At 35.7% G+C, this 20,774-nt stretch overlaps 1 protein-coding gene across 6 annotated transcripts in view; it reads right to left on the bottom strand.

Annotated features, from left to right (window-relative positions):
• cald1a (caldesmon 1a) overlaps window positions 1-20,774 on the bottom strand; it is a 91,692-nt gene that overhangs the window by 9,551 nt on the left and 61,367 nt on the right. For 5 of the 6 annotated variants that reach the window (XM_056456062.1, XM_056456065.1, XM_056456067.1 and 2 more), the window contains 8 exons: window positions 20,252-20,349; window positions 16,341-16,602; window positions 13,375-13,515; window positions 9,057-9,100; window positions 7,144-7,219; window positions 6,900-7,037; window positions 4,410-4,505; window positions 2,619-2,687 (listed from right to left, as the gene is read on the bottom strand). In XM_056456062.1, the coding sequence (XP_056312037.1) occupies window positions 2,619-2,687; window positions 4,410-4,505; window positions 6,900-7,037; window positions 7,144-7,219; window positions 9,057-9,100; window positions 13,375-13,515; window positions 16,341-16,602; window positions 20,252-20,349 (924 nt within the window). Of the gene's footprint in view, window positions 1-2,324; window positions 2,369-2,618; window positions 2,688-4,409; window positions 4,506-6,899; window positions 7,038-7,143; window positions 7,220-9,056; window positions 9,101-13,374; window positions 13,516-16,340; window positions 16,603-20,251; window positions 20,350-20,774 lie in introns of all 6 variants that reach the window. The other variant, XR_008836645.1, reaches the window with a different exon arrangement.

The raw sequence follows: 20,774 nt of genomic DNA, 5'->3' as shown, positions 1-20,774 counted from the left end.
ATGAACCATCAACTTATCCAGCATATGTTTTACACAGCGGATGCCCTTCCTGCTGCAACCCAGTACTGGGAAACATCCATACACACTCATTCACACTCATACACTACGGCCAATTTAGTTTATTCAATTCACCTGTACCCTCATGTCTTTGGACTGTGGGGGAAACCGGAGCACGCGGAGGAAACCCACTACATCACGGGCAGAACATGCAGACTCCATGCAGATATGCCAACTGACCCAGTCGGGACTCGAACCAGCAACCTTCTTGCTGTGAGGCGACAGTGCTACCCACTGATCCTCCTTGTCACCTTGATTCAACTCATTTTAAATAAGTAGTTTGAACAAGCAGCAAAATTTATTTTTTAAGTGCGTGTTTATTTGTGAATGGTATCATAATGGTATAATGGCATGGATGGGCATAAATATTGGCACCTCAAAATTGTGAAAGTGTGCATGTCCACGCATACTAAACAACTATTGTAACTATACATGACCAAATTTCATATTTTGGCCCCGACAGCCTTCCATAATCTTCTTATATGTTTATGGAAGTCTTGTGTTTAGATTTTAAAATATTTGTATTTAAATGTAATATCTTTAAAAGATACACATTTAAAATAAAAGGGAAAAGTCCTTGACAAGTTACTTATAAAATGACTCAAACAACCCAGTATTTGGTAACCTATGTTTGTTCTAAGGTAAATCAATAGGCATTCATTTACATAGGTCACAGTTGATTTAATTGTGACAGATGTGTTCACAGTCCCATTTTGACTATTTACTAAAAGTGTTACATTTGCTATCAAAGAGACTTTTCAGTTTTCAGCATTAAATTAGATTCTTATGCATTAATTTAATGTTTTTCATAGTTGCTAGGATTGCTATGTGGTTGCTAGGGAGTTCGGCTAGGGTGTTGATTTTAAGCGTCCAGTGAAATAAAAGATGCGTTCTCTTCACCTTATACTTCAGCTACTCTTCAAATCTTGACCAATCAAATGCTCAGTAGTATCTGATATGCCCCGCCCACTTTAAGACGCTTCTCATTTGCTTTTCATTTGATACGCTTGAGCTCCACCACTCTCACTGGCAGATCTGTGATGAAACAAAACGCTATTGGCTGCATTTTTAAATAGGGGAGGAGCTACCCATTGTTAATTTTTCAGTTGAGATTGTCAAACATCGAATAAAAAAATGCATATTTCAAAGCACTTTACGAGACTTGTGAAGTAAAATGACAAAAAGGGTTTCTTTACACTTTTTATTTTATAACGAGGGCAAAACCGAGGCTTTTGTGGTCTTTTGGGCTCCACATGATTTTTAACTCCGCTTCAAAATAAATCTCTGACCTTTTGATATTAAAATCGCTACATTACTTATGACATTTCAGCAAAGATTGTTGATGGCCCCGAGATTCAGAATTAAGTTAAAAGCCAAGTTTGTTCTCCATTGTTAGATGTCCGTAATTTCAAGAGTTTTTCTTTTTCCCAAGTATTAGTTTCACATAGTGTACATTTCAAAACGGATCTTTTCAAAACGTTACTAACAAAACTAGCAAAACGCTATTGGCTGCTTTTTAAAAAGGGGAGGAGCTACGTTATGCCCCAGCCTCTCTTTGCTTTTCAGTTGAGATTACGCCAAACATCGAATTAAAAAAAAAATGCACATTTCAAAGCACTTCACAGCACCTTTAAAATATGAAATATTTCATATTTTAATAAATCCTGACCTACATTTGCTCCAAAGTAAATCAACATTCATTCATTTGCATATTGATTTAGGTCATAATAGATGCATTAATGACAGATGATTGACTACATCACTAGCCATCAAAAATCCTTCTTCTATCTTCAGCATTTAAGCATCTGCAGTAATGAATTGCATTAAAGCACAATTTATGTAGGGTTTTTCTTGCAAAACTTGCCAACATGATGTTAGTGGATACTAGTGGATTGTGGATGGTCACCAATATGCAAGTAGGGTGTTTCGTGTGGTTGCATAAAATGGCAGAATTGCAGTATTTTCACTTACAAGAGGCTTAATCCAGACTCTAATGCTTTCTGAGCAAGAAAAGGCAACCAAAGTAGGCGGAGCTTAACAAAGGGGTCAATTGGTGCCTCAGGAGTGACTTCAGCTATTTAAAGCACTTCCTTCCTGCAAACCAAACTGTTTGCCTGTTCTTATGGCAGAGAGTGAAAGTGCAAGAGAAAAGCAAAAAGAAAAAAGCCAAAGGCAAGAAATCACAATTCCTCAGCCATCTTGTGATAAATGCATGAAGTGTGGCTCATCAAACACTGCACATTCCACTGCGATAAAGTAACATTTACCTCCTCAAGGTGGTCAGATCTGTAGACAATTAGCTAGGGGACAGCTTCAAACACAAAACACACAGGCAACGTTATTTTTGTCGGCAGATATCATGCTAGAGTGCTGTTATGACTGTAACGGTCTCCACAAGTCCTAATAGCATGCCTGAAGGGTTATAAAAACCAACAGCCTGTTGTTTGGACAAATAAGTGCTTTATTAATGCATTCTCCAGGGGCTTATGAAAATGTGTATAAATAACCGAGTGAGAGCGAGTCGGGCTGATTGGGGAGGGAAAAAAATTGTGTTTGGTTACCTTGGTAGCAGAGGAGCCTTTGTTTTCCCATAGACTGCGTTTGCTGGTCACGTCACCCGGTTTCAGGTCCTGCGGGAGGGTAAAAGGGGTGTAATATCACTAGTGAGATGACCCTGAACTACACAACTCATGTAAACACACACATACACGCATGTCAATCCCAGAGAAGTGACATAAGGGATGCCAGTGTCCTTAAGGCAGAGACTAGGGCTGCACAATATTGACATAGTCGCATAGTCACATCGCAGGATATGCTAAGTTGAATTATGATTATAGTTGACCAATTCAGAACACATGAGAATTGGGAAGTTATTGTAGAGTTTAACCATAATGGAGTGGAAGTTTATCATTAGCACATGTTTTTAAGGCCTGAGAGTGTTCAGAGAATTCAGACCCATATAAAATCTTAAATAAAGTTATATTAAGTATAATTTTAGTGAATTATTTATACAGTAAAGACATTTGCTGAGGTATTTCACATTGATTATTCAAATTCTGTAGTTGAATGCTACTTCACTGCGCTGCAAACCCTAAAACACTACTATTATCACACTTCTGTCTTTGCTCTTTTGTATTTATCTATGCTTGATATTTGTTTATTATATTACATGCATAATTAACTAATTAATAGGTAATCCATTTTAATAAATTCATCCTAAATAGCAGTTTAAGTCATTTGGTGTACTTGTATATACAGTATATCGGAATATTTACTGCAGAAAAACTAAATATTGCAATGTCTGATTTTTCCAATACAGTGCAGCCCTAGCAGAGACGCATACTTGCATATCATACCTGATCCTCAGCAGAGAAAGAGAGCGGAAGAAAGAGCAGAGGAAAAAAGCCCAAGGCTAGAAGCAGAGGGAAATCTAACAGTGGAAAAGAAAAGAGAGAGTGACAAGAAAACAGTGAAGGCATATGACTGAAGGTTATTCAGTCGGCATATTTATCATTTTAAATAACTAGTGGATATATGTAATGTCAGTTTTGCTAGGAAACAAATGTGTGTGAGCAAAAGTGCTGGTCAAAGGTCAGTCCCATTGTGTTAAACGCTGTGGGAGAGCGTAAATTAGGTGTGAACTGCCTCTGTAACCTTACACCGCTTTCTTAAAGGCTGAAAATGTGTAACAATACTGCCCCCCAGATGAGCAAACCATAAATTAATCACACAACCTCTTCTATTTTCAGAAAAATGCATGGAATTTCTAATGCAAATTGTGTTTTAGTGAAATTGTGATGTTCAGAAAAATTATTTGCATTGTTTGGCTAGGTTGAGTTGTAGTATGGAATAGCTTTATGAAATTAGGCATTGCTGATTTACCAAATATAGCTATTGTGATCACAAATCTTTGATTCCTTTCAATGTTCAAAGTTTGAACTATTGCACCAAGCTCCTTTTCGAACACAGATTTGTGCGTCTAAATATATTTATAGCTTCCTTTCTTACTACATCCATATTTGAACATCGAAGCCGGAGCTTTAAAATAAACAGCCAATCAGCAATGAAAGATTACAGGCCTGCTGAAGCAGACAGGACGTGAGAGAAACAAGCCCATTAATGACTGCTGCGTGATTACATGACAGAAATAGTCACATGTATATATAAACGGCTGAAATTAGTGAGCAAAAGCTCCCATGAATCTCTTTCTAATGTTTTCTTTAACATCTGTTTTAGTTCAGGGCTTTGCATCATTTCTCTCTGGGTTGAATCAGTACCACTAGGTGGCGTCAAACAACAAGAATCAGTATATGCTGATATAATGCATTAAGAGTAGAGGGTCAAAGGCTTACAGCAGGTCTTCCTCCTGACATTTTGCCCGTCTCTGGAGTTTTATTCAACCAATCATTGATGCGACCGGCCACGCCCACCTTTATCCCAGCTGCATCCTGGAACGGGACGGAAGAAAACACTCCCTTTTAGGTTAAAGTTTTAACGATGACGTTGTTGAATGAGAGGAAATGGGTCCATGAGGAAAAGTGGCTTGCTCCTAGAAGGGATACAGCTCCGTACGGAAATTTTAGATTATTTATTAAATTACCCATGACATTGTGTTTTATTAACACCTACTCCCTACCCCAACTCTAAACCTACCCCTCACATCAGCATAAAAATAGTACCATATATAGTAATATACATTTATATATATGTTGTATCTATATATATTCTATATTTTTCTGTAGCATGTCAGATTTTGTCATTAATTGTAATTATACAGTGAGATTATTGTCTGCACAAGGATTCTGACAACAGCCAGTTCTCCAGACAGAGATCTGATCGGATTATCATCCAGTCTGTCTGGAATGTCATGAAGAAACTGAAAAAACTGAGACAAACTAAATCCAGAAAAGCTTTGGCAACATCTCTAATATACTTATTATATAATAAGTATATTAGAGATGTTGCCAAAGCTTTTCTGGATTTAGTTTGTCTATATATATATATATATATATATATATATATATATATATATATATATATATATATATATATATATATATATATATATATATATATATATATATATATGTTACCGTCTATGTTAGCGTATGTTACCGTATATAAATAAATAAATAAATATATGCAATACTTTCTCATACACACTTGTACACAGCACCTTATATCAATATACAATACCTTCTCCATTCGCATTTGTACACAGCTCCTTATAACCTGTATATTTATAACAAATCTGTACACACAATTTAACATCCAGATTTTTTTGACTAAATGCATCTCTGTTTAATGTTTATCGTCTTTTTTTCATATTTATTTTGTCACTTGTCACTTTATGTACACTGGAAACTTCTGTAGCCAAAACAAATTCCTTGTGTGTGTGAAGCACATTTGGCAATATAACAACCTGCAAAGCTCAGTACTGTTCAAAGTTGTAGGCACTTGTATGAAAATGCTGTAAAATGAGAATGTACGGTAACACTTTATTATCTGTTGATATGCTCCTTTACCAGACATTTAACTGACTATAAGAAACTTTGCAAGTACATGTCAACTTACACTAACCCTAACCTCAACCCCAACCTCACCGTCTACTTATAATCTAACGAGAATTAGTTGCAATGTAACTTAAATTCAACAAGCGGACCATCAAAATAAAGTGACCGAATGCACTGCAATAAATGTTTTCTTACTTAGATGTTTTATCTTGTTTCTAGTCCAAATATCTAAAAGTTCTTAAACCAAGAAGCATTTTCTAGATAAGCAAAACATATTGTCTTGTTATAAGAAATAATATGTCAAAATTAAGTGAATTTTTCCTTAAAGCAAGCTAAATAATCGTGTTTTTCCTTTTGACATAAGATAGTTTTGCTCACACCATTGGAGGATTAATTTGCTTGTTTTAATAAAAAAAAACTCACTTAATTCTGGCATATTATTTCTTAAAACAAGACAATATGTTGTACTTGTCTATAAAATGCTTCTTGATTTAAGAGTTTTTAGATATTTGGACTAGAAACAAGACAAAACATCTACGTGAGAAAACATTTCTTGCAGTGTGCTTTCAAAAATAATGCATAATAAATAGATATTATTTATCAATTAACTTATAGTAGCTAAATCAAATCAACATTTGGTGTGATGCATTTTAAACACGTGGTACACTTGCCTATAGTTTTTCAGGTAGCTTTGCAGGTAGGTTTTTTCTGAAGCATCTTAGAGATGTTCCCAAAGTTCTTCTCCTTGTGCTGACAATATTCTCATGATTACAATTAATGACAAAAATAATGTTTGGAAAAGTAAACTGATATTTCACACTGATATTCTACAGAAAAAACAGAAATGACGGACTTTAAACCTCCACACAGAGATCTGCTGTGATCATCATCCAGTCTGTCTGGAATGACATGAAGAAACAGAACAAACCGAGACAAACTAAATCCAGAATAACTTTGGCAACATCTCGAATATGCTTTAAAAACCTACCTGCAAAGCTCAGTACTGTGTAAAGTGCTGTAAAATGAGGATGCTTTCAAAAATAATGCATAAATTATTTATCAATTAACTTTTACATAATTAATCTCCCTGTATAGCCACAATTAATGACAAAAATCATGTTTGGAAATATAAATTGACATTTCAAACTGACATCCTACAGAAAAGTATAGAAATAAATGACTTTAAACCTTTTTATTTTGTTGAAAATACAAGTGGTCAAAGCTTTTTGCTCAGTACTGTATATACACGCATTCCCAATTATCCGCAGCTGTATCCCTTCTAGACTTCACTGGAAAAAACACCCGTCTATATGAAAGATCATCTCAAACCTTATTGGTGGAGGCCGGGCTCCCGCCAGAACCGAAGATGTTTCCCTTCTCCCACATGCTCTTGATGTTGCGAATGCCGTCCGTCACCATTGGAAGATCTATGGCGCCTGATCTGGGAGATCTGACCTCCTTGTTGCCCTGAATGGAGAGAAATGCGGAAGGGAAAAGCGGAGATGAGCCTGTGCCGTTTCCTTTAGATTGATCTTGTGTGCGTGTTGAGTTGGAGAGATGATGTAGTGCTCACCTGCACTGCGGTGGTGTACTGCTCTAATCGGTTATCAATCTTAGACACCACAGGAGCGTGAGACGCCTTCACAGAACTGACAACACACACACACACACACACACACACACACACACACACACACACACACATATATATATATATATAAATGTCAGGCCATGCTGGTATTCATGAAAATTGCTTTCACAATAAAAGATTATAGATAAAACAACAACAACAACAACAAAAAAAATCAATCAACCATTCATGCCTGACAAATAAAAGACAGACGGACATAGATAGATGGATGGACAGATAAGATAGATAGACAGACACAGACAGACAGAACAACAGACAGACAGACAGACAGACACACACAACAACAAATAGATAGATAGATAGATAGATAGATAGATAGATAGATAGATAGATAGATAGATAGATAGATAGATAGATAGATAGATAGATAGATAGATAGAACAACAGACAGACAGACACACAGAACAACAGACAGATATAGATAGAACAACAGACAGACAGACAGACAGACAGACAGACAGACAGACAGACAGACAGACAGACAGACAGACAGACAGACAGACAGATAGATAGATAGATAGATAGATAGATAGATAGATAGATAGATAGATAGATAGATAGATAGATAGATAGATAGATAGATAGATAGATAGATAGATAGAACAACAGACAGACAGACACACAGAACAACAGACAGATACAGATAGAACAACAGACAGACAGATAGATAGATAGATAGATAGATAGATAGATAGATAGATAGATAGATAGATAGATAGATAGATAGATAGATAGATAGATAGATAGATAGATAGATAGATAGATAGATAGATAGAACAACAGACAGACAGACAGACACACAGAACAACAGACAGATATAGATAGATAGAACAACAAACAGACAGACAGATAGATGGATGGATGGATGGATGGATGGATGGATAGAACAGACAGACAGAAATAGATAGATAGAACAGCAGACATCCAAACAGACAGACAGACAGACAGACAGACAGACAGACAGACAGACAGATAGATAGATAGAACAACAGACAGACAGACACACAGAACAACAGACAGACAGATATAGATAGAACAACAGACATACAAACATACAGACAGACAGACAGATAAATAGAATAAATCAACAGATTGATGGATAAACAGCCAGACAGACAGATAGACTACAGATATTAGTTATTATTCTGTTTGAGGTGAGACTGCTGTTGTAAACATTTAATGATGAATTATCAACAAAATTCCTGTGGGTGGATTTATCACATGTAAACAGCTGACTTCTTTATTATTGCATACATCTTTGTTTTTACACACTGAGGGCAGAGTCAACTTAATTAACACTGTGGTAAATCAACACTGTGCCACAACTGCGGGGGAAAGAACATGTTTCAGAACTAGAACATTCATTTAACCCACCCAAAATACTTCACATTAATAATTTATGCAATTAATCTTATTTTTTTGAAACCCTTCAGAGGCGCAAGCGGTAAACTGAGGCCCCGATTACACTAGTACGTTTTAGTTTTAAAACGGCGTTTTAGAATGAAAACGATCCGCGTCCACACTAGCACACCCAGCGTTTCTGAACTCTCCGTCCCCATTACACCGCTGGAAACGCACATCACTTGACCACACACACACACACTCTCTGGCATGCACTGCAACGTGCTTTGCGCACATACCCATATGAGAGCCTCTCCAGCGTTTTCAAAACGCTCCATTTTCTGGGCTCGAAAACTCCAGCGTAGTGTGGTGGGATGACGTAACCGTAGCAAAACGTATGCATTTTAAAACGAAAACGCATTAGTGTAAACGGGGCCTCAATAACATGTTTTCATGACAAAGTCTGTAAGGGAAATAACAGCACAAGTGATCACCTCTTCTGTGCTGATCTGTTGAGAAATTCTGCCCTCTCACCGATCTGTGGAGAGAAATCAGACAAAAGATAGATTTGAAAAAGGTCAATGCTTTGGCCATGAGGAGAAAACACACATGGACACACACACACACATTATGTACATGGTTTACAGGGACACTCCATAGGCGTAATGTATTTTATACAGTAAAATGCTTATTATATATGGCCCTACATCACCCCCAATTTTTTTAATTTCAAAAGACCTCATTATGTATGATTTTACAGCCATTTTGAATTACAGGGACTCGAGGTGTGTCCCTGTAAACCAGCTTAATAGAGTACAACTAAGTCCTACCCAAGTTATTATACAACTTTGTTTCCCTTTAAACCACATAAACCTGCATACCTGTATACACACTTCCTCTCTCTCTCTCTCTCTCTCTCTCTCTCTCGCACACACACACACACACACACACGCTTATACATGGTTTACCGGGACGCTCCATAGGCATAATGTATTTTATACAGTAAAAACGCTTATTATATATGGCCCTACGCCTCCCCCAAATTTTTTTAACTTAAAAGACCTCATTAAGTATGATTTTATAGCCGTTTTGAATCGAATGTCCCTGTAAACCAGCTTAATTGAGTACAACTAAGTCACACATGTTACAATACAACTTTGTATCCCTGTAAACCACATACACCAGTACATTCTCTCACCCACTCACACACACACACACACACACACACACACATGTATATATGGTTTATAGGGATGCTCCATAGGCGTAATGTATTTTATACAGTAAAAACACTTATTATATATGGCCCTACGCCTCCCCTTAAATTTTTAATTGTAAAGTATCTCATTAAGTATGATTTTATAGCCGTTTTGAATTGAATGTCCCTATAAACCAGCTTAATAGAGTACATCTAAGTCACACATGTTACAATACAACTTTGCGTCCTTGTAAATCACTTAAACCTCTCTATTTCACACACATACAAACACACACACGTATACATGTGCTTTTATAGCCATTTTGAATTACAGGGACTTGAGGTGTGTCCCTGTAAACCAGCTTAATAACAAATTTGTATCCCTTTACATTGTCTCTCTCTGTCTCACACACACGTTTTACAAGGACACTCCATAGACAAAATTTATTACACACTATCTCTCATTCTCTCTCTCTCACTCACAAACACACACACACACAGTCTGTCAGACTCTGCTATTCTGAGAGGCAAGAGACTAGTCTGTTCTTTTCAGTATGAAACTGTCACGGGGCCAGGAAAAGCAGGGCCCTTTTCAGCCCTCTTCTCTTTCACTCTCTCTCTCTCTCTCTGTGGGAACTGTGGCCTATGTTTATGATATATGACAACAGGGCTAAGAGGGGGGGAAAGTGTTCCCGTGAAGCAACAACAAAAACCACACAGACAACACACATACACACCACGAAAGTATCTAGAGAAAAAAAAAAATTCATTTCCCCCTCCTCGACCGAATGTGGGAGTTCCTAAAATACTCCTCAGCAGGAAATTCCCCATTCTCAGGCGCGTTTGAAACGGCTCCGTCAGAATGTGGTTACAGTAATCCTATTAGTCTAATGGTCTTCCTGCGCCCAGAATGCACGTCTTGCGGACAGCAGATCGGCTTTATCTCGCTAAAACACCAAGGCGCCATTTTGTATTTTTGGTAAATACTAAAAAAAGATGGATACCAAAAGGGAAGAGTCTTCAAAACCACTGACAGCAGGAAACTCATATTCATGCATGTAGCAGGAAAAGTTGTGGATCATCAAAACATGTCATTTAATTTGGTTCTAATCAATTACTCATTTAATTTCATGATATAACAGCGATTTAAGTTAAACTGATCTGACTTTCCACAGAATAGGAGTTTAAAATCACACCAATGCATCACACAGCATGCAGTACATACAGAGTACATGATGACAAAGCAGATCTGTGAACGGATCATCTGCATATGATAAATAGGGAAGGCATTTCGGTCAATGCTGATGTCTTGACAAAAACGCATGATGTCATTTCTCATTGCACAACGACCACCACACTACAATAGCCGCGTTATATTAGCCTATTTGCTCACCAGCTACTGTCTTTTCAATATATTTTATAAGCGGCTTCTCTATAGCATGTTAAGATGTAACCGATTTATTTCCAATTAATTTTTTGGCTTAAAAGAAAAGGTATTTTATTTTACTTTCAATCTTTTATTGATAAAAACAAGGTAAATATTGAGAGAGATAAACAGTGATATACTGTCCATGGTCAATCCCATCCCCCAACCCCTCTTTCGTCAACTCAATGAACAAAATAAGATAAATAAATATATAAATACCAAATGAAGTACACTAGATATACTCAACTATTACACCAGAGAATACCAGATGAAAACAGAAAGGATATTTATAAAACTTAAATTTATCCTTTAAATCTTATTCTAATTTATCTTTAATTAATTTATTTAATCCTTATTTTACCTTTAATTAATAGTTTCAGTGAATATAATAAGACAACATAGGGCTGTTGCCAGACAAATGAAATTAATATTAGCCAAATTAATATTTCCATCCTGTATTTTGACAGACTGTAAAAGAAGGGGCATTAAAAAAAACATTAAAAAACATTAATAAATATAAATCTAATTCTCAAATTTAATGAATAATTTCACAGTTAATATAATTAAGACGACTTAGGATTGTATCTATCAAATCAGACAGTGGAATAAATGCATTCACGTTGCAAAATTATAACTGGTAATAAAATGAAGACATGAAAGATAATAAGTGGGGAAAATGCTATACACAAAAATACTTTTAAATACAGTTGAAGTCAGAATTATTAAACCCTCTGAATTATTAACCCCCGTTTATTTTTTACCCCAATTTCTGTTTAACGAAGAGCAGATTTTTTTTCAACACATTTCTAGACATAATAGTTTTAATAACTCATTTCTAATAACTGATTTATTTTATCTTTGTCATGATGACATGACATGATATTTTTCAAGACACTTCTATACAGCTTAAAAGGACATTTAAAGGCTTAACTAGGTTAATTAGGTTAACTAGACAGGTTAGGGTAATTAGGCAAGTTAATGTTAATGATGGTTTGTTCTGTACACTATAGGAAATTAATACAGCTTAAAGGGGCTAATAATTTTGACCTTAAAATGGTTTTTAAAAAATTGAAAACTGCTTTTATTCTAACCAAAATAAAACAAACAAGACTTTTTCCTGAGGAAAAAATATTATCAGACACACTGTGAAAATTTCTTTGCTCTGTTAAACAACATTTGGGAAATATTTTAAAAAAGATAAAAAAAATGTCAAAGGGGGTTTAATAATTCTGATTTCAACTGTATGAACGTTTTAGTTAACAAAATGGAGTAAAAACATTCAACATTAAATATTAACGTTATTATATTATTATTATTTAATATTAAAAGATGTTAAAAAATGTATTTAATGCCATGTCTGCTTCATTGCTATCTTTATGATACAAAACTATTGGGAATAATTCAAATATATAAAAGTAGTAAAAAACTGTTCAAACTGACTAACAAAAGCAAGTTGCATTACATTAGGCTTTTTACATTCCTTTAGGATAACAATTCTAAAACTTTTAATGGAGGAAACTTTACTTATGTTTATTCATAATTGTGTTGAAATGATGTATCTTGCATATTATATTAAATTATTCATTCATTCATTTTCAACTTAGTCTCTATTTCAGGGGTCGCCACAGCAGAATGAACCGCCAACTATTCCAGCACGTTTTACTCAATAGCTGCCCTTCCAGCTGCAACCCAGTACTGGGAAATACCCATACACACTCATTTGCGCACACACACTCATAGACTACTGACAATTTTTAGTTTTTTCAATTCACCTATACCGCATGTCTTTGTATTATATTATATTATATTATATTATATTATATTATATTATATTATATTATATTATATTATATTATATTATATTATATTATATTATATTATATTATATATATTTTCATCTACATTTCCAGTGCATTACATTATTTTCTAACCACAGCAGTGGCCAAAATTAAATCTTTTTTTTTTGTACTAGCAACAACTGCAGTAACTGTGAAACCTTTGTGGACAATAGTAACAAAGGGTATTATTCCCTTTAAACTAGCACAGGCACGCTTCAGCGCACAATCCAACACCAGCTGCATTAACACACAATCATCAAGTTGTTCTCCTCCTCATTATGTTTACAAGCTATTGCGGATGATTGTGTGTTTGGTGGGGACAGTGTGTTCCTCGGACAGCAGCGACTGACCTTCAGTGAGGATCCTCTGGGACTGACACACTTAAAAGGCTTTCTGGCCTCTCCGTCCACTGAATCCTCCACTTTCTGACGCTTTTCAGCCGCCTCTGCTCTTCTCTTCTCTATCTCCTCCTTCATCCTCCTCTTTTCCTCCTGTAGAAGAGCGTAAACACAGGTTTGTCAGCTCACGGGCACAATTTATGAAAAGGGGAATGGACTGAACGATGATGGATGATGGATAGAACCAATTAATTAAACTAAATTGAACTAACAAATGATAGAGGAATGGCAAGAAACAAACAACAGATGGATGGACACATAGACATGATAAATGGATGGAGGAATGGAAGAAATGATAGAGTGAAGACTGAAAAATAGAAAGAACAAACAAACAAATTAAACAAATAATGGATGAATTGATAAACCAATGACAAACGAATCAAGGATGGATGGACTGATGGATGGACTGATGGATGGACTGATGGATAGATAGATAGATAGATAGATAGATAGATAGATAGATAGATAGATAGATAGATAGATAGATAGATAGATAGATAGATAGATAGATAGATAGATAGATAGATAGATAGATAGATAGATAGATAAATGAACAAACAAATGATGGATGGATTGATAGATGAAAGATTAATAAATCGAATGAACAAACAAATGATGGAAAGATGCACTGAATGATAGATGGAACAAACGGATAGATGGATGGATGGATGGATAAATGGAAATAGATAGATAAAAACAAACAAACAAACAAATAAATAATGGATGGATAGATGGATGGATGGATTCAAAAATGTAATGACCAAAGGTATGGTGGATGGATGGATTGAATGATAGATGGAACAAACAAGACAGACAGACAGACAGAGGAAGGGACACATGGATAACAAAATGAAAAACAGATAGAACAAACAAACAAATGATGGATGGACTGATGGATCTATGGATGGACAGATCGGTGATAGATAGATAGATAGATAGACAGACAGACAGACAGACAGACAGACAGACAGATAACATGGTTAACAAAATGAAAAACAGATAGAACAAACTAACAAATGAACTAACAAATGATGGATGGATTGATAGATTAATAAATTGAATGAACAAACAAATGATGGAAAGATGCACTGAATGATAGATGGAACAAATGGATGGATGGATAGATGGAATAAAGAATGGATGGATAAATGGAAATAGATAGATAAAAACAAACAAACAAATAGATAATGGATGGATGGATGGATTCAAAAATGTAATGAACAAAGGAATGGTGGATGGATGGATTGAGTGATAGATGGAACAAACAAGACAGACAGACAGAGGAAGGGACACATGGATAACAAAATGAAAAACAGATAGAACAAACAAACAAATGATGGATGGATTGATGGATCTATGGATGGACAGATTAATAAATTGAATGAACAAACGAATGATGGAAAGATGGACTGAATGATAGATGGAACAAACAACTGGATGGATGGATGGATGGACTAATGATGGATGGATGGATATATAGATGATAGACTAAAGAATGAATGGATTGATAAATGAAAAATAGACAGACAGATAGATAGACAGACAGACAGACAGACCGACAGACAGACAGACAGATATGAACAATGAATGGATGGAATGAACAAACTAACCAAATATCTAATGATGGATAAATGGAAAAATAAACAATAGATGAACAGACAAACAGACGAATAATAGATGGAGCAAGACGACTAATAAACTAAATATAAATGAACAAATGAATGAAAAGTGGTTGGATGGGTGGACGGAATGAGCAAATAAACAAAGAAATGATTGACGGATGTAAGAAAGAAATGAAGATTGTATTGGTAGGCTGACATAGTTATTTTATGAGCTGTAAAGCGCTCTGAATGGATATTTTAGAGGCTGGAATTGCAGTTTTAGAAAATATTAAGCAAATGTGCTCACAGCAATAAACCAACATATGATAATGAGACGAGCGAACAATATAAAAGCGAGACTGCGTCTATCTTTGTGGAAGCGTAATGTGAACTGGCAGCCGTCTGCATTCCACAGCATCTGGGAAATCATAAAGAAGCCTTTTTATTTACACCACAGTTTTTGGCACCGGCCGCCAGCATCAGCACGGGGGCCTCTAATCTCTAATTAGTCCTTTTTTTCCCCATTTACTGCCTCTGTTCATTAGGAAAAAGGAACATATTTGCATTACAATGCCGAGCGCAGGCCTCCACGAGGAGACACGGCTGAGTTTCGGAGACAGCTCAAGTCTGACACTCATGTGCAGCCGTGTGGAACTCACACTGGCCACCATCACACACTCATGCTAATGTACATCAGGAGGAATTAAGCTGAATGATGTGGGTGTTCAATATTGACACACTGAGAGAGAGGGAGAGAGAGAGCACTGACCGACCGAACAGACAGACGGATGGAAGGAAGGATGTATGTATGGATGGATGGATGGAAAGATGATAGATGGATAGATAGATGTATGGATGGGTAGATAGATAGATAGATAGATGGATGGATGGATGGATGGATGGATGGAAGGATGGATGGGTCGATGGATGGGTCGATGGAATGATAGACAGATGGATAGATGGAACGATAAATAGTTGGATGGATAGATGTGTGGATGTATGGATGGGTCAATGGAATAATAGATAGATAGATAGCTAGATGGATAGATAGATGGATGGATGGATGGATGGATGGATGGATGGATGGATGGGTAGATGGAATGATATAGACAGATGGATGGATGGATGGATGGATAGAAAGATGGATAGATAGATAGATAGATAGATAGATAGATAGATAGATAGATAGATAGATATATGGATAGAAAGATGGATAGATAGATAGATAGATAGATAGATAGATAGATAGATAGATAGATAGATATATGGATAGAAAGATGGATAGATAGACACCCACACACTGACACACACACAGACCTCCTCTCTGGTCTTCCTGTCTGCCTCGTCCTGCTTCCTCTGTCGCTCCTCCTCCTCCAGCACCTTCCTCCTCTCCTCCCTCTTCCTCTTCAGCTCTTCCAGCTCCACCTCGGCCTCCTGCTGCTTCTGCCGCATCTTCTCGAACTCCTCGCTCTCCATCTCGTCTCTCCTCCTCTTCAGCTCCTCCAGCTTCCTCTCCGCCTCCAGACGTGCATCTTCATCGTCTGCATCCGGCGCCTCGGGAGAACGCAAACTTCCTCGGCTAAGCGGAGACAAACAAACAAACACACCCGGGTTAAACACACAACAGCTTTACACTAGCATGTTTTGTAACGTGTGAAGATTATTCACACGCAGACTCTGTGAATGTGATCCAAAGCCTCCGGTTTCAGCCTTCAGGGCAAAAGTGTATCAGGTGACCAGAGTCAAGTACTTCATCTGGCTTGGGTTGTGCAATATGGCCATATATATTGTATGTTGCCATGGAGGATGTAAAAAGGGCTAACATTATGTATATTTTTGTTTGTGTGTATTTTTTTCTCTTCACATTTTTCAAATTTAAAGGTGCCCTGTAAAGAAAAGTTAAGTACCCCTAGGCCCTTGGCATAGTCGAATAATAAGAGATCAGTATAGACCATTTCAATATGGCGATGCCACTGGCCTATAAACATTTCCTGCTTCTTGTCAAACTATTTAGTAACTGTAATTAGAGATATTTTAATCAAATCCTAACAATAAAACAGCCATAATAATATTATTTAGCAATATGTGGACCTTTTTGGATTCTTGGAAGCTATGGAAATGAAAAAGTAATACAGGAAAAATGTTAGGACCATTGTTATTGTTTACACCCAATAACAATGGTCTACATGGAAATGGCCATACCGTGAGCCTCAAACATCATATTTTCTCATGTCAAATCCACAAGTGTGAAACGTCAGTGAACAAAAACCCAAATCAAAACACAAAGCAGACTGTTGCGTGACTCACAAGCCACACCCTCATAGTTTGCAAGTACTTTAGATGTACTTTAGATGTACTTCAGTCATCCGGACCTGACGAGCAGCCACATCACACATCACTAGCCAAAACAAAGACTGAAATGTTGCTCTGGGATCATTAACATGCACGTTTCAGGCTGTGTTTGATAAGCCACAATGTTTCCTAGTGAGACAACAATGATAATTTTCTCCCTTAGTTATTTTTAAGTTCATATTTAACTTACTATGCATGTGGGACTTTTATTTTGAAAACAGGAGATGCAGATTGTTTACAACTGCATGAGACATGTTGAAACTCACGTCAGGATGCAAAATGCTGGATATACAGATTATAGATTTATTCAGCTCCACCTCGAAGAGGCATAAGGTGTGTTTAATTGTATCTTTTGGTAATTTATTGTGTTTATTTTGAAATTTGATGCTAGATAGTGCAGTATATGCCACCTGTAACAACAGAATTTCCAATTTACAGTTAAAATACAATTACAAATTACATTGGATAAGAACATGTTACAGGGGATATAAAATAATAACTTAAATCACAAATCATATGCACTACTAATAAACAAATTAAAATAAAATAAACAATAAACATATAAATACCGAAGTGTGAGGTGAGGTAACTAGTCTAAACCCATCTCTGTCCACAGATGATTCAATAATCCCATTTAAAATCCTGTATATTTTGATTATATATGAATGGGTACATTTCTGAATATATATAATTTAAAATGGGCGGCACAGTGGCTTAGCACTGTTGCCTCACAGCAAGAAGGTCGTTGGTTCGAGCCTCGGCTGTCAGTTGGCATTTCTGTGTGGAGTTTGCATGTTCCATGTTGGCGTGGGTTTCCTTCAGGTGCTCCAGTTTCCCCCACAGTCCAAACCCATGTGCTATAGGTGAATTGGATTAACTAAATTGGCCGTAGGGTGGCGATACGGTGGCACAGTGGGTAGCGCTGTCACCTCAAAGCAAGAAGGTCGCTGGTTCGAGCCTTGGCTGGGTCAGCTGGCATTTCTGTATAGAGTTTGCATGTTCTCCCCGTGTTTGCGTGGGTTTCCTCCGGGTGCTCCAGTTTCCCCAAGTCCAAAGACATGCGGTATAGGTGAATTGGGTAAGCTAAATTGGCCGTAGTGTATGTCTGTGAATGATCCTAAAATGAGTGTATGGGTGTTTCCAGTTTCCCAGGGACATCCACTGCGTAAAACATATGCTAGATAAGTTGGCGGTTCATTCTGCTGTGGCGACCCCTGATAAATAAGGAACTAAGCCGAAAGAAAATGAATGAATGAATAAATAATTTAAAATGACTATTAACTGATTGAATTTACAGTAATGGTACACTTTAATGTGATATATATCGTTATCAGGATATTAGATACATTTTTTGGTGATATGTCTGAAGAATCGCCCAGCCCTATTTTAGCTCAGCAAGGTCAAAAACAGATCAACGCAGACGTGTGGAATGGGATTGTTTTGTCTGCGTGGTCATTTTGAAGTTGTGTATGTGCACACTGGAGACGTTTTATGTGCTTTTAACAACTTCCTGTCATGTAAATGGTTAGAGTGTTGGATAAATGTTTAGATATGGGCGAGTAGATGTATATGATGGAAGATCACTTTTTCCATTAGGCCACAGAGGAATGCATTCAAACTATATTTTCAGGGTGGCTGATGGTTATCGGTGCCAGGGAAATTATTTTATTAGTTCCTAATAAATGGATATTTGAATTTGAAGGAATATATTGATAAGCTTATAACATGGTCAAATTGATTAAGTATTTCTTAAAGAAGTCTGTCAGAAATTTCTAATAGAAAACAATGGAAAACATTTTTTAAACACCTTTTTTTATACCATTTTTTTCTAATAATATTAAAAATAAATATAAAAAATATATAACTTAATTTAGTATTAAAAGCCCCCCTAAACAATTGAATCATTTTATTATACTTTTATTATTATTATTAATTTAAATTGCCACAACATTTGTTTTAAGTAACAACAACAAAAACAAAAACAACAATAATAATAATAACAACAATAACAACAACAACAACAACAAAAACAACAATGATAATAATAATATTAATAACAACAACAACAATAATTACAAAAATACATTCTTCAAATGTAAAATAAATAAAAAATATATAATTTTATAATAAAAACACCCCCTAAACAATTGAATCATTTTATTTAACTTTTATTATTATTAATTTAAATTGCCACAATATTTGTTTTAAATAACAATAATAACAATAATAATAATAATAATAATAATAATAATTACAAAAATACATTCTTGAAATGTAAAATAAATATTAAAAATATATAATTTGATAATAAAAACACCCCCGAACAATTAAATAATTTTATATAACTTTTATTATGCATTTAAACTGCCACAATATTTTAAATAAATATTAAATAACAAAAATTACAGAAATGCAATTACAGAAATGACAATGTTATTTGTATCAAATATGAAACTGTGTAAATAGTTGTAAATGAAAAAACAATGTATTTGTTATTATTTGTGAAAGTATGATTCTAAAATGATAATTACATGTATATTGAGGAAACAATTTATGTTTGAATTAATACAACTAAAATAAACTAAAAGAAACTAAACAAATAGAATAAAATAAAAAAATTAAAAAATTAAAGTAAAATAATAATTTAAAATAAACTACTGAAGAAATCATTTAATAATAATAATAATAATAATAATAATAATAATAATAATAATAATAGTAATAATATCAATGAATATATTTTCAGAACATTTTCTTGCTGTGATTTCCACATCTACAGGCGGCCAAATGTTTAATTCTGGGAACTCTAAACTGTTTGGAAAAAGAAAGCCTGGACCGTCCTAACACAATCATTAATTGTTTATATGAGCACTGACCTGAAAGTCCTCTCGGCTTTCTTGTGTTTGGGAGGACTGTCCTCGCACACTCCTCCGTTGGGCTGTTTATTCTTCCTCATCACATCTTCATCTTCCATCTGCACACACACAAGCAGAACTGAGTGATGTGTGGATGGGACATGCATGTGTGTGTGTGAGAGAGAGAGAGAAAATAGATGTGCGCTGGAAGGGTTTGGAAAAGTGCTGTCGGTTCACTCACTGGATAAATGATGAACAGTACATGTGTTCACACAAACACACACACTCGCCTTCAACTCCCAAAAGACATGCAGCAAGCAGTGAACACACAGTGTGTAACCGCAGATCATTGATCACAGCATTCACATTTAAACCTGTTTTCATGTGAAACGCACTGGTGGTGCAAACACAACACGCTGTGCTCAAACTGTAGTGTGGAGTGATTTAAGATTTTGGGCAGGAACATTAAATAGATGCATTTCAAAAAACTGTCAGGATTTTATCCAAGACCTCATGAAATGGTTTGATTTGTTTATCATTTTAT

This window comes from Danio aesculapii, chromosome 4, assembly GCF_903798145.1.
Source record: "Danio aesculapii chromosome 4, fDanAes4.1, whole genome shotgun sequence".
In the NCBI taxonomy this organism is placed as follows: domain Eukaryota; kingdom Metazoa; phylum Chordata; class Actinopteri; order Cypriniformes; family Danionidae; genus Danio; species Danio aesculapii.
Note: the sequence above shows the minus strand (reverse complement) of the source record. Positions and strands in the feature narration are given on the sequence as shown.